Raw genomic sequence first — 15398 nt, 5'->3', positions numbered from 1 at the left:
GAAATTCGGATTAATTTCCCAAGGAAATTCGGATGAATTTCCCAAGGAAATTCGGATGAATGTCCCAAGGAAATTCGGATGAATTTCCCAAGGAAATTCGGATTAATTTCCCAAGGAAATTCGGATGCATTCCCCAAGGAAATTGTGATGAATTTCCCAAGGAAATTCGAATGAATTTCCCAAGGAAATTCGAATGAATTTCCCAAGGAAATTGTGATCAATTTCCCAAGGAAATTCGAATGAATTTACAAAAGAAATTCGGATGATTTTCCCAAGGAAATTCGAATGAATTTCCCAAGGAAATTCGAATGAATTTCCCAAGGAAATTTGAATGAATTTCCCAAGGAAATTCGAATGAATTTCCCAAAGAAATTCGAATGAATTTCCCAAAGAAATTCGAATGAATTTCCCAAGGAAATTCGAATGAATTTCCCAAGGAAATGCGAATGAATTTCCCAAGGAAATTCGAATGAATTTCCCAAGGAAATTCGAATGAATTTCCCAAGGAAATTCGAATGAATTTCCCAAGGAAATTCGAATGAATTTCCCAAGGAAATTCGAATGAATTTCCCAAGGAAATTCGAATGAATTTCCCAAGGAAATTCGAATGAATTTCCCAAGGAAATTCGAATGAATTTCCCAAGGAAATTCGAATGAATTTCCCAAGGAAATTCGAATGAATTTCCCAAGGAAATTCGAATGAATTTCCCAAGGAAATTCGAATGAATTTCCCAAGGAAATTCGAATGAATTTCCCAAGGAAATTCGAATGAATTTCCCAAGGATATTCGAATGAATTTCCCAAGGAAATTCGAATGAATTTCCCAAGGAAATTCGGATGAATTCCCCAAGGAATCCGGATGAATTCCCCAAGGAATCCGGATGAATTTCCCAAGGAAATTCGGATGAATTTCCCAAGGAAATTCGAATGAATTTCCCAAGGAAATTCGGATGAATTTCCCAAGGAAATTCGGATGAATTTCCCAAGGAAATTCGGATGAATTTCTCAAGGAAATTCGGATGAATTTCTCAAGGAAATTCGGATGAATTTGTCAAGGAAATTCGGATGAATTTGTCAAGGAAATTCTGATGAATTTCTCAAGGAAATTCGGATGAATTTCCCAAGGAATTTCGGATGAATTTCCCAAGGAAATTCGGATGAATTTCCCAAGGAAATTCGGATGAATTTCCCAAGGAAATTCGGATGAATTTCCCAAGGAAATTCGGATGAATTTCCCAAGGAAATTCGGATGAATTTCCCAAAGAAATTCGGATGAATTTCCCAAGGAAGTTCGAATTTCCCAGGGAAGTTCCAATGAATTTCCCAAGGAAATTCGAATGAATTTCCCAAGGAAATTCGAATGAATTTCCCAAGGAAATTCGAATGAATTTCCCAAGGAAATTCGAATGAATTTGAAAAAAGATGAGAAAAGTTTAATCATTTTGCAGGTGAAATGATCGCCGTCCTAAGCTAATTTAAATTCCCTCTTCCTAAACGCAGTAAAGATCTTAACAAGCTCGGGCTCAATCATAAAATAGTCTATTAGGAAGCAGATTTTTGTCCTTGGGCTCTGTTCAAGACTACAAACAACCTCACGTTGACAGTTGAAGGGTCGTAAAATGCTAATTCATAGCCTCACAACTCATTCCTATTCCAATGCCCGTTTGGATGCTTCACGTTCCAGTTTCCCTCTTGAACAGTCCATCACTACGCGGATCTTCACTTTTCCATGCTTTTTTTCGGTTAGAATCGATCCTCATCCAACGAGAATTCGCTTCCTATAGGAACCAATTAGAATTTAAATCAAAACACCAAATTTCCAACAAGAGCATTCGTTTCCATCCATACATATTTTGATTTCCTTCGCTTCCAGCTTTCTATACAAAAAAAGATCCGCGCTGCTTTGTGTTGATGTCCGGATGACCGCCAGAACCTAGATCTCAATCCTCCAGAATAATTTGCGTCTTCGCTTGACTTCTGGTTTGGCTTCCCGCGCGTTCTGCACACGCCTCCCTATCATGGAATTGGAACCGGCAAGAATGTCAATAAACTCGCGCGCGCGAATCACCGGCGCGCTCGGGCAAATGACTTCTGTCAAGGTTATCAAAATTTTAAAATATTCCTCTACCCATCCAATACGACTGCCTTATGTATAGAGGTAGAACACGCCAGACGGAGCGCACCTCCAGAATGAGAATTAGAACTATCGCCCCAATCCAAACGCGAAGCACTGCCAAATTCACACAAACAGTGCGAATAGTGGAACTCAAAACTAGCAACGTAGACACCTACTTGCGCAAAATCCTCCTCAGTAAATAGCGATTTGAGATCGACAGCCGATCGACACGAATACTCAAGCACCTGTTGCTATGGCAGCCACCGGTTACAAACGATCGCATCAACATTCAAAGATTTGCCGGCCGGCACAAGAAACTTTGTTGCGTCGAATGATTGCGTTGTTTGGGTTTGCTTTCTTATAGGATAATCGTTTTTTCTCAACGCTTTACGAGTTAGCTGATTTCCTGTTGACTTGTTCGTATATTAATTAGCGCACGCTGAGAGGGTCACCTGAGAACGGATTTATGATATCGATAAACTATGATTATATCTTTTTTCTTGAGTGTGGTTTCATTGGTGTGATAAACCAAATTTATTCACTTTTTTTTTGCAGCTAGGAAATTTTATTTTTTAATCACCATTCAAAAATACATTTCAAATTCACTGCAATGATCCTTAACCCAAATCACTAGATCGATCGTCTCATGTCAGAAAATCGAATGCCGATCATCGTAGGCGGAACCAATTACTACATCGAAAGTGTCCTCTGGCAGGTGCTGGTCGGAAGCGGGATTCGACAGGAGCGACTCCGTCGACGTCGCCACCACTCTGAGGACGATCCGAAAGCGATCCAATCAGACGAGCATCAACCGGACAAAGTACCAAAAATAACAAACGACGATGAGTCACCGCCATCGTCATCATCCGTCGGTAAACCGGAAGAAAGCAAAAGTTGTGCCGAAAGCGAGAGTGAATCGAAGTCGGCCGCGGAAAAAGTGCGTGCCGCAGCAGAAGAACAACATAAAAGTGAAAATAGTGCCGGCGAAGACACAGCAGTAGTGGGGAAGCATAAGGCGAGCGAGATTACAGCCGATGAGGCGGAACAAGTGTTGCTAATGACAACGCAGCAAATGGAGCAGCTCGAGTCGCGGGCTCTGCACGGTGCGCTGCGACGGGTCGATCCGGTTACAGCCAATCGGTTGCATCCGAACAACAAGCGGAAGATTGTCAGGTGAGTGAGTTGATCGCATTTTGTTGACTTTTTCAGGTTCTAATTGGATGTTGGATGAGATGTGTTAATGGAGTTTGGACCCGGAAATTTCAAAATTTACATTTACCATCCGAAACAATTTCACAAAATGGGTATTATGGGTATCCAAATAAGCGCACCTCTCCGTGTGCGTTCTACTGAGAATCCATCTACAAAAACCTATATTTATAAAAGTTCGATTGGTCTTTGCATACGCGTGTAGATCTTTGGGCCTTCATTTCATTTGTTTAGTTAACATCTAAACAGATAACACTGAATCAACAATTTGACGCCACAATACACGGTTCGAGGCCGCATCTCTCCATCCTCGTTCATCCTCTCCAGTCGTTCTGCACCTGGTCTTACCATCTCGCTCGCTGCGCTCCACGTCGTCTCGTACCTGCCGGATCGGAACCGAAAACCATCTTTGCAGGGTTGCTGTCCGGCATACTTGCAATATGCCCTGCCCATCGTACCCTTCCGGCTTTAGCTACCTTCTGGATACTGGGTTCGCCGTAGAGCTGGGCGAGCTCGTGGTTCATCCTTCGCCGCCACACACCGTCTTCTTGCACACCGCCGGTAGCTGTTCAGTTTCCCAGATTTTGACTATTAATTTGTGCAGGAAAGTCCATCTTGATGAGCTCAGCTACGATACCATCCTTACCACCTGCTTTATTGGTCTTTAGCTGTTGGATGGCATCCTTAACTTCCCTCAAGGTGGGGGCTGGTTGGCTTCCATCTTCCGCTGAACTGACGTAGTCATCTCCTCCGCTGCCTTGACTTTCACTGCCTGTACTCTCAGCGCTATTCAAATGTTCCTCGTAGTGCTGCTTCCAACTTTCGATCACCACACGTTCGTCCGTCAAGATGCTCCCATCCTTATCCCGGCACATTTCGGCTCGCGGCACGAAGCCTTTGCGGGATGCGTTGAGCTTCTGGTAGATCTTGCGTGTTTCTTGAGAACGGCACAGCTGTTCCATTTCCTCGCACTCCGCTTCTTCCAGGCGGCGTTTCTTCTCCTGAAAAAGGCGGGTCTGCTGTCTCCGCTTCTATCTATAACGTTCCACGTTCTGCCTGGTACCTTGTTGCAGCGTGACCGCCCGCGCTGCGTCCTTCTCCTCCAGAATCTGTCTGCACTCTTCGTCGAACCAATCGTTCCATCGACTTTGCCCCATATACCCGACGTTGTTCTCCGCTGCGTCGTTAATGGCTGCTTTACCTGTATTCCAGCAGTCCTCAAGAGGGGCCCCATCGAGCTCACCCACTTCCGGCAACGCTGCCTCGAGATGCTGCGCGTATGCAGTGGCCACATCAGGTTGCTTCAGTCGCTCTAGGTCGTACCGTGGCCGTCGTCCGTACCGAACATTGTTGATGACGGACAATTTTGGACGCAGTTTAACCATCACCAGATAGTGGTCAGAGTCGATGTTAGCGTCACGATATGTCCTGACGTCGATAATGTCGAAGAAGTGCCGTCTATCAATCAGAACGTCGTCGATCTGTGATTCTGTCTGCCAAGGATGTTATCGATCATTTAGTGATTTGCGTTCGATCATTTAGTAGTTTGTGAATAACTCATTACAGAATCTGAATTTCAAAATGTGTCGTATGGTGGACTTCTAGTGCGAAGGTTTCTCTACAACTCTGCCTAATGGATTGTTGTTAGAATTCCACTAATAACGGAGTTATTGCGCTAGTTGCAGTAGCTTAAACTAAATGATTGGAGTTTTGGTATTTATTTAGTCTAAGTTACTGATACTAAAGCTATAACTCGGATTACTAGTAGATTTCAAACAACGAACTATTTGGCAGAGTTGTAGAAAAACCTTCGCACTAGGGGTCCACCATACAACACATTTTGAAATTCCGCTTCTAGAATGAGTTATTCACAAACTACTAAATGATCGAACGCAAAATACTAAATGATCGATAACATCCTTGCTGTCTGCAGTGGTGATCTCCAGGTGTACCGATACGGAAGGCTGTGTTGGAAGTAGGTGCTGCGAATGGCCATATTCTTGGAGGCAGCGAAATCAATTAGTCGTAGTTGTGTGACCTCTTATTGGCATAAATTTGCATCCTAAGCAGTTCTTGTTGTTGTCATGGGTTCTAGGTAGTCGATGAACTCCATAGAGTCAAAATTTTCAGATCAACCTCCGCAACGGTGGCAGTTATTAAAGAATTAACAAATTGATTGGCCTCATAACGATATAAGTTTGCAATCTTAGCAGTTCTTGTTGCTGTCATGCGTTCCAGGTAGTTTACGAACTCCATAGAGTCAAGATCTTCGGATAGACCTCCGTAACGGTGGCAGTTATTGAAGAACTAACAAGTTGATTGGCCTTACAATGAAATACGTTTGCAATCTGAGAAGTTCTTGTTGTTATCATGGGTTCCAGGTAGTCTATAAGCTCCATAGAATTAAGGTCTTCAGATCGATCTCCGTAACGTTAAATTAACAAGTTGTGAGACCTCTTATTGACATAAATTTGCATCATAAGCAGTTCTTGTTGTTGTTTGAGGAAGTCTACGAACTTCTAATGTTGTGTGACACCTTCTTGGAATATGGTTCTGTCACGTTTCCATATAATCATTTTAAGTGTATGCCAAATACGATGATATCTAGCCGAATGCGTGATGAAACCGGGGTAGGCAAAATATGGCCCAAATTTGGCATATACCACATTTGAAACAGGCTGATAGATTTTTTGCTACGCTAGTAGACTGTGAGGCCTCACGTTAGGGATTTTTTTTTGGATAACAAAAGGCATATGCAATATTTGAAACAACTCCACAGATCTCTATGCTTGTAGATCGCACGGTCTTACTCTCGGCATTTCTTGAAGGACATAGACCATCTGCCATGAAAGCATTCTATTTGATGTATCACAAATGACTTGCATCATATTCGGGCTTACTCCAGGCATTTCTTTTTGGGAAACTATGATTTTATGCTAGGAAAAAAAATTATTCTATGCGCCAAAAAGTGCCTTTATCACTTTTAAAACATGCAGATAGATCTTGAGGCATTTTTCCTCGATTTTCATGGATTACCACAAAAATATTATAAAGCCACATTCCATTCTATACACCATAAAGAGCATGTACCACATTTGAAACAGGCCAAAAGATCGCTGGTTACGCGTGTAGATACCAAAGCCTCACTCTATTCTATTCTATGTTCCACAATGGACATGCATAATTTTTCAAACATACCGAAAGACGCGTATAGATCTCCAGGGTTTTTTGGATGTCCACGAGCATATGCAACGGACGCATGATAAGTGATCAGTGGCGGCGGCAAGGCGGCGTGGGTAAGCGTGAACCTGTTTCAAGCGCCGAAAATTTCACCGAAGTATCTTTAGAAAATCTTCAACGAATTCATCAGGAAGCTTCTCCACAAGTTCGCTAGGAAGTTCAAGAAATTCCTTTGGACATTCATCCAGATATTCCTCCGAAAGTACCTCTGGGAAGTTCCTCCAGGAATTCCTCCGGAAGACCCTCCAGGGATTCCTCCCGAAGACCCTCCAGGGATTCCTCCAGAAGACCCACTAGGAATTCTTTAGGAAGTTTCTCCAGAAATTCATCAGGAATTTCTCCGGATATTCTTCCAGGAATTACTCCGAAAGTTCCTCCAGGAATGCCTCAGGAAGCTCCCTCAGGAATTCCTCCGGAAATTCCTCCGGGAATTCCTCCGGAAGTTCCTCCGGGAATTCCTCCGGAAGTTCCTCCGGGAATTCCTCCGGAAGTTCCTCCGGGAATTCCTCCGGAAGTTCCTCCGGGAATTCCTCCGGAAGTTCCTCCGGGAATTCCTCCGGAAGTTCCTCCGGGAATTCCTCCGGAAGTTCCTCCGGGAGTTCCTCCGGGAATTCCTCCGGAAGTTCCTCCGGGAATTCCTCCGGAAGTTCCTCCGGAAGTTCCTCCGGGAGTTCCTCCGGAAGTTCCTCCGGGAATTCCTCCGGAAGTTCCTACGGGAATTCCTCCGGAAGTTCCTCCGGGAATTCCTCCGGAAGTTCCTCCGGGAATTCCTCCGGAAGTTCCTCCGGGAATTCCTCCGGAAGTTCCTCCAGAATTCCTCCGGAAGTTCCTCCGGAATTCCTCCAGGAAATCCTCCGGGAGTTCCTCCGGAAGTTCCTCCGGGAATTCCTCCGGAAGTTCCTCCGAATTCCTCCGGAAGTTCCTCCGGGAATTCCTCCGGAAGTTCCTCCGGGAATTCCTCCGGAAGTTCCTCCGGAATTCCTCGGAAGTTCCTCCGGGAATTCCTCCGGAAGTTCCTCCGAATTCCTCCGGAAGTTCCTTCTGGATTTCCTCCGAAACTTCCTCCGCGAATTCCTCCGGAAGTTCCTCCGGGAATTCCTCCGGAAGTTCCTCCGGGAATTCCTCCGGAAGTTCCTCCGGGAATTCCTCCGGAAGTTCCTCTAGAAGTTCTTCCGAGAATTCCTCCGGAAGTTCCTCCCGGAATTCCTCCGGAATTCCTCCGGAAGTTCCTCCCGGAATTCCTCCGGAAGTTCCTCCGGAATTCCTCCGGAAGTTCCTCCAGAATTCCTCCGGAAGCTCCTCCGGGAATTCCTCCGGAAGTTCCCCCGGGAATTCCTCCGGAAGTTCCCCCGGGAATTCCTCGGGAAGTTCCTCCAGAATTCCTCCGAAGCTCCTCCAGGAATTCCTCCGAAGCTCCTCCGGGAATTCCTCGCGAAGTTCCTCCGGGAGTTCCTCCGGAAGTTCCTCCGCAAGTTCCGCCAGGAATTCCTTCGGGAATTCCTCCGGAAGTTCCTCCGGGAATTCCTCCGGAAGTTCCTCCGCAAGTTCTTCCAGGAATTCCTTCGAAAGTTCCTCCGCAAGTTCCTCCGGGAATTTCTCCGTAAGTTCCTCGGGGAATTCCTCCGTAAGTTCCTCGGGGAATTCCTCCGGAAGTTGCTCCGGGAATTCCTCCGGAAGTTCCCCCGGGAATTCCTCCGAAAGTTCCTCCGGGAATTCCTCCGGAAGTTCCTCCGGGAATTCCTCGGGAAGTTCCTCCGGGAATTCCTCCGGAAGTTCCTCCGGAATTCCTCCGAAGTTCCTCCGGGAATTCCTCCGGAAGTTCCTCCGGGAATTCCTCCGGAAGTTCCTCGGGGAATTCCTCCGAAGTTCCTCCGGAATTCCTCCGGAAGTTCCTCCGGGAATTCCTCCGAAGTTCCTCCGGGAATTCCTCCGAAGTTCCTCCGAATTCCTCCGGAAGTTCCCCCGGAATTCCTCCGGAAGTTCCTCCGGGAATTCCTCCGGAAGTTCCTCCGGGAATTCATCCGGAAGTTCCCCCGGAAGTTCATCCGGAAGTTCCTCCGGGAATTCCTCCGGAAGTTCCTCCTGGAATTCCTCCGAAGCTCCTCCGGGAATTCCTCCGGAAGTTCCTCCGAATTCCTCCGAAATTCCTCCGAATTCCTCCGAATTCCTCCGGAAGTTCCTCCGGAATTCCTCCGGAAGTTCCTCCGGAAGTTCTTCCGAATTCCTCCGGAAGCTCCTCCGGGAATTCCTCCGGAAGTTCCTCCGAATTCCTCCGGAAGTTCCTCCGGAATTCCTCCGGAAGTTCCTCCTGAATTCCTCCGGAAGTTCCTCCGGAATTCCTCCGAAGTTCCTCCGGGAATTCCTCCGGAAGTTCCTCCGGGAATTCCTCCGGAAGTTCCTCCGGGAATTCCTCCGGAAGTTCCTCCGGGAATTCTTCCGGAAGTTCCTCCAAGAATTCCTCCGGAAGTTCCTCCGGGAATTTCTCCGAGAGTTCCTCCGGGAATTCTTCCGGAAGTTCCTCCAAGAATTCCTCCGAGAATTCCTCCGGAAGTTCCTCCGGGAATTCCTCCGGAAGTTCCTCCGGGAATTCCTCCGGAAGTTCCTCCGGGAATTCCTCCGGAAGTTCCTCCGGAATTCCTCCGGAAGTTCCTCCGGAATTCCTCCGGAAGTTCCTCCGGGAATTCCTCCGGAAGTTCCTCCGGGAATTCCTCCGGAAGTTCCTCCGGGAATTCCTCCGGAAGTTCCTCCGGGAATTCCTCCGGAAGTTCCTCCGGGAATTCCTCCGGAAGTTCCTCCGGGAATTCCTCCGGAAGTTCCTCCGGGAATTCCTCCGGAAGTTCCTCCAGGCTTTCCCCCGAAAGTTCCTCCAGGAATTCCTCCGGAAGTTCCTCCGGGAATTCCTCCGAAAATTCCTCCAGGAATTCCTCCGAAAGTTCCTCCAGGCTTTCCCCCGAAAGTTCCTCCAGGAATTCCTCCGTTCCGTTCCGTTCCTTCCGTTCCTCCAGGAATTCCTCCGGAAGTTCCTCCAGGAATTCCTCCGGAAGTTCCTTCAGGAATTTCTCCGGAAGTTCCTCCAGGAGTTCCTCCGGAAGTTCCTCCAGAAGTTCCTCCGGAAGTTCCTCCGGAAGTTCCTCCAGGAATTCCTCCGGAAGTTCCTCCGGGAATTCCTCCGGAAGTTCCTCCAGGAATTCCTTCGGAAGTTCCGTCAGGAATTCCTCCGGAAGTTCCTCCAGGAATTCCTCCGGAAGTTCCTCCAGGAATTCCTCCGGAAGTTCCTCCAGGAATTCCTCCGGAAGTTCCTCCAGGAATTCCTCCGGAAGTTCCTCCAGGAATTCCTCCGGAAGTTCCTCCAGGAATTCCTCCGAAGTTCCTCCAGGAATTCCTCCGAAGTTCCTCCAGCAATTCCTCCGGAAGTTCCTCCGGGAATTCCTCCGGAAGTTCCTCCGGAATTCCTCCGGAAGTTCCTCCGGAATTCCTCCGGAAGTTCCTCCGGGAATTCCTCCGGAAGTTCCTCCGAATTCCTCCGAAGTTCCTCCGGGAATTCCTCCGGAAGTTCCTCCGGGAATTCCTCCGGAAGTTCCTCCAGGCTTTCCCCGGAAGTTCCTCCAGGAATTCCTCCGGAAGTTCCTGCGGAATTCCTCCGAAAATTCCTCCAGGAATTCCTCCGAAAGTTCCTCCAGGCTTTCCCCCGAAAGTTCCTCCAGGAATTCCTCCGTTCCGTTCCGTTCCTTCCGTTCCTCCAGGAATTCCTCCGGAAGTTCCTCCAGGAATTCCTCCTGAAGTTCCTTCAGGAATTTCTCCGGAAGTTCCTCCAGGAGTTCCTCCGGAAGTTCCTCCAGAAGTTCCTCCGGAAGTTCCTACAGAAATTTCCTTGGAAGTTTTTCCAGGAATTCCTCCGGAAGCTCCTCCAGGAATTCCTCAGGAAGTTCCCCCAGGAAATCCTCCGGAAGCTCCTCCAGGAATTCCTCCGAAGTTCCTCCAGGAATTCCTCCGGAAGTTCCTCCAGGAATTCCTCCGGAAGTTCCTCCAGGAATTCCTCCGGAAGTTCCTCCAGGAATTCCTCCGAAGTTCCTCCAGGAATTCCTCCGGAAGTTCCTCCAGGAATTCCTCCGGAAGTTCCTCCAGGAATTCCTCCGGAAGTTCCTCCAGGAATTCCTCCGGAAGTTCCTCCAGGAATTCCTCCGGAAGTTCCTCCAGGAATTCCTCCGGAAGTTCCTCCAGGAATTCCTCCGGAAGTTCCTCCAGGAATTCCTCCGGAAGTTCCTCCAGGAATTCCTCCGGAAGTTCCTCCAGGAATTCCTCCGAAGTTCCTCCAGGAATTCCTCCGGAAGTTCCTCCAGGAATTCCTCGGAAGTTCCTCCAGGAATTCCTCCGGAAGTTCCTCCAGGAATTCCTCCGAAGTTCCTCCAGGAATTCCTCCGGAAGTTCCTCCAGGAATTCCTCCGAAGTTCCTCCAGGAATTCCTCCGGAAGTTCCTCCAGGAATTCCTCCGGAAGTTCCTCCAGGAATTCCTCCGAAGTTCCTCCAGGAATTCCTCGGAAGTTCCTCCAGGAATTCCTCCGGAAGTTCCTCCAGGAATTCCTCCGAAGTTCCTCCAGGAATTCCTCCGGAAGTTCCTCCAGGAATTCCTCCGGAAGTTCCTCCAGGAATTCCTCCGGAAGTTCCTCCAGGAATTCCTCCGGAAGTTCCTCCAGGAATTCCTCCGGAAGTTCCTCAGGAATTCCTCCGGAAGTTCCTCCAGGAATTCCTCGGAAGTTCCTCCAGGAATTCCTCCGGAAGTTCCTCCAGGAATTCCTCCGGAAGTTCCTCCAGGAATTCCTCGGAAGTTCCTCCAGGAATTCCTCCGGAAGTTCCTCCAGGAATTCCTCCGGAAGTTCCTCCAGGAATTCCTCCGGAAGTTCCTCCAGGAATTCCTCCGGAAGTTCCTCCAGGAATTCCTCCGAAGTTCCTCCAGGAATTCCTCCGGAAGTTCCTCCAGGAATTCCTCCGGAAGTTCCTCCAGGAATTCCTCCGGAAGTTCCTCCAGGAATTCCTCCGGAAGTTCCTCCAGGAATTCCTCCGGAAGTTCCTCCAGGAATTCCTCCGGAAGTTCCTCCAGGAATTCCTCCGGAAGTTCCTCCAGGAATTCCTCCGGAAGTTCCTCCAGGAATTCCTCCGGAATTTCCTCCAGGAATTCCTCCGGAATTTCCTCCAGGAATTCCTCCGGAATTTCCTCCAGGAATTCCTCCGGAATTTCCTCCAGGAATTCCTCCGGAATTTCCTCCAGGAATTCCTCCGGAAGTTCCTCCAGGAATTCCTCCGGAAGTTTCTCCAGGAATTCCTCCGGAAGTTCCTCCAGGAATTCCTCCGGAAGTTCCTCCAGGAATTCCTCCGGAAGTTCCTCCGAAAGTTCCTCCAGGAATTCCTCCGGAAGTTCCTCCAGGAATTCCTCCGGAAGTTCCTCCAGTAATTCCTCCGGAAGTTCCTACAGGAATTCCTCCGGAATTTCCTCCAGGAATTCCTCTGCAAGTTCCTTCAGAATTCCTCTGCAAGTTCCTCCAGAATTCCTCTGGAAGATCCTCCAGGATTTCCCCAGGAAGTTCTTCCAGGAATTCCCCAGGAAGTTCCTCCATAAATTCCTCCGGAAGTTCCTCCAGAAGTTCCTTCTTGAATTTCCATAGAAATTTCTCCAGAAGTTATTCCAGGCTCAAAAAGTTCTTCCATGAATTCCCCCAGAAGTTATTCCAGGAATTGCTTAAGAAGTTCCTCCAGGAATCCTTCGGGAATTTTCTCCCGGAATTCCTCGGAAATTCTTTCCAAGAGTTCTTCCCGAAATTCCTAAAAAAGATCCATCCAAATTTATCCAGCAATTTCGCATGAAGTTTTTTCCTGTGGAAGTTCCTCCAAGAATTAGTTTAGAAGTTCCTCCATGAATTATTCGGGAAGCTCCTCCAGGAATTCTTCTGAAGGATATTCCAAGAAATATTCCCGAGAATTCAATATTTGTTTTAATTTGGAAGCTCTGAATAGTTTTTTTTTCCAATTTCTTTCAAACTCAAGAGATTTCTTCAACAATTCTTCCATATTTTTTTTGAGAATCCCTTCAAAAAATTCATTGAGAAATAAATCAGAAATTTCATCGAAACCCCCCCCCCCCCCATGCATTCATTCTTTCCATCCATCTTTCTTCTATTTTTCTGTTACTTGATTCCTCCTTCTTTCTTTTGTTTTGCTTCATTGTGCCTTCTCTCCTTCTTCTTCCTTCCTTCTTCCTCCCTTCTTCTATTTTCCTTTTCTTCCTTCTTCCATCTTCCTTCTTCTTTCTTTCTGTATTCTTTTTTCCTCTTCTGTTTTTTTTCTTTCTTCTTTTCTCTTTCTCAGTATATATGTTTAATCCTTTCTTCTTTCTTCCTTTCCACTTCTTGTTCACATCTCACTTCTTACTTCTCCGTTCCTTACTTCTTACATCACATTTCACATTTGTCACTTCTTACATCCAATTTCTTCCTTTCCACTTCTCGCTTTTCAATTTTCACTTCTCATTTATCTATGCTCACTACTTCCATCTTGCATCTCACTTGTCACTATTCACAACTCCCATCTCATTTCTTGTGTTTTTGTTCTTTCGACCTTTTGTCCTTCCACCTTTTGACCTTTGTCGTTATGACACATATTCGACCTTTTGACCCTTCGACCTATTGTCCATTCGACCTTTTGTCCTTTCGACCTTTTGACCTTCGACCTTTTGACACAGATTCTGTGCGAAAGAATATTTACACTGAGGAGAATTCTATATATCGGAATATCTTGAGTAGTCATACAGCCATACAATAAAAAAGTTATAGCAATTTCAATTTGGGGTCAATTTGACCCCAGAGCACAGACAACGTAAGTTTTTTTGAGCACAGACAGAAGGTTAAGAAATATTTTAGGACTTGTTCCAAAATTAAAAATATTACCTATGAAAAAGTAAAAGAACTGCATCACCTATTTCGGTTAAATCTTCTTCTTCTTCTTATTTCTTCTTATCTTCTTTTTCTTCTCTCCGGTTAAATACTAAGCTGAAAATCGGTTAACGCAACCAGCTTCGAATAATTATGGAGGCAACTGAGATTGATTGATTGTTGCCTAAATATTATTGAAATTTCACAGTAAATGACAATGTCTGCTCGAAGTTATCTTAATTAACCGAGGGACTTCCGGAAGAACTCCCTCAGGAACTTCAGAAGGAATTCTTGGCGAAAGTTACGAAGAAATTCTTGAATAAATTTCCTGAAGAATTTCAATGGAACTTCTGAAGTACATCATGGAGGAACTTTTGGAGGAATTCCTGGAGGAACTTCTGTAAGAACTCCTAAAGAAACTTCTGGAAGAACTCTTAGAGGAACTTCCGAAAAGAAACTCTTGAAGAGGGTTCCTGAGGAATTGCTAGAGGAATTTGAATGGACTTTTGTCTTTCTTGTTTACAAAGTATACGTAAAGGCTATATGTTCACTCCGAAAACGAGCTTTTTATAGGAGGCCTGGAGTAGAGACCTATAGTGTTATATACCGATTGACTCAGCTCGACGAATTGAGGTGATGTCTGTGTGTATGTGTATGCGCAAACTAATCTCACTCATTGTTCAGGCACTTATCCTCAACCGATTTGTTCGCAACAAGTTGCATTCAACGCGGAATCTTGTCCCATTGTTTCGTATTGAAAACTGGACTAATCGAACAGTCCATAGTCGGAGTTATGGTCAAAATATATTTTTTTACAAGAAAAAAAAAATCGGCGGCGTGGGAAATTTCTATGCGGCGACGCGTTGACTCATTTTTGACGGCAGCGGTGGCGTGAGAAGATCAGCGGCGGTACACAGGTCTATACTCCAGCTGTTTCTTGGATCGCCATGAATTAATAAAATGAACGCATTCTATCATATGTATCACATAAAACACAGGTTCAGGCTCTAGGAGGTTGTCGAAAAACTTGAAATACTAGAAAATGCTGATGAACTGCTTATTGTGCGCCGACATATCAACATGAATCTTCATAAGAAAATAATTATGAGCTTTATAGTGGAATGTCTTCACTTGTCATAAGACGAGTTAATACAATCCCATTGAATTCCACCACTTTATTGTATCTTGACAGATACGTATTTCGTGGTGGAATTCAATGGGATTGTATTAACTCGTCTTATGACAAGTGATGAATCTTCAGCACTTATGAATTCGTTGGAAATGCTTGCAGATAAGCTGGTAGATTTGAGGTCTTAACTCCATAACTAATAAAGAAATTGGTAAAAGATACATCTTTAAACTAAAAGTAAGTTTAATATCAAACTTTGCTTTTGCAAACTTTTTTGACTCTCCATTCTGATTAAATTTTCGCACCCCCGTGCACATTTACTTAATTCATCGAGCACTATTTAAAAGTCACCCGGCCTTCGATCGGAAATTAGTTTTGGAATGAATATTAACTCTTTTTGTAACGCTTTGGTGTACACTGGAGTCGGTTTTTACCGTGGGTATACGTGCTACGTAAAAAAACGCGTAATTCCCAAAAAACCGCGTGCATTCCAAAATCCGCGTAAAAAGTGACTCCAATGTACAACAAAAGCAATAATTCTCGAATACTGGACACAGAAAGAGCCACGAGCTCAATCAACTCCACTGCAGATGATAAGGAAAACGGGAAGCGATTTGCACAAGACTGCTAAAGAATTTTTAATATCCGGCAATTGCCATGCACCAACAAGTTGTGTTTGTTCCTCATAAAGCATCAAGTGAGTATTGCCATCTTGCGTTTTTTTTTTCATTGCATTGGAAATACTTTCCAAGAAACCATCGCTTCGTCTGCCACCCAAATG

The 15398-nt window shown here is 45.8% G+C and overlaps 1 protein-coding gene across 1 annotated transcript in view; it reads left to right on the top strand.

Moving 5' to 3' along the window:
* The window catches only part of LOC134207975 (tRNA dimethylallyltransferase), a 494434-nt gene that overhangs the window by 96345 nt on the left and 382691 nt on the right, over window positions 1-15398 (top strand). The window contains exon 3 of the mRNA XM_062684077.1: window positions 2751-3289. Within this exon, the coding sequence (XP_062540061.1) occupies window positions 2751-3289 (539 nt within the window). The remainder of the gene's footprint in view (window positions 1-2750; window positions 3290-15398) is intronic.

This window comes from Armigeres subalbatus, chromosome 1, assembly GCF_024139115.2.
Source record: "Armigeres subalbatus isolate Guangzhou_Male chromosome 1, GZ_Asu_2, whole genome shotgun sequence".
NCBI classification, from domain to species: Eukaryota; Metazoa; Arthropoda; class Insecta; order Diptera; family Culicidae; genus Armigeres; species Armigeres subalbatus.
Note: the sequence above shows the minus strand (reverse complement) of the source record. Positions and strands in the feature narration are given on the sequence as shown.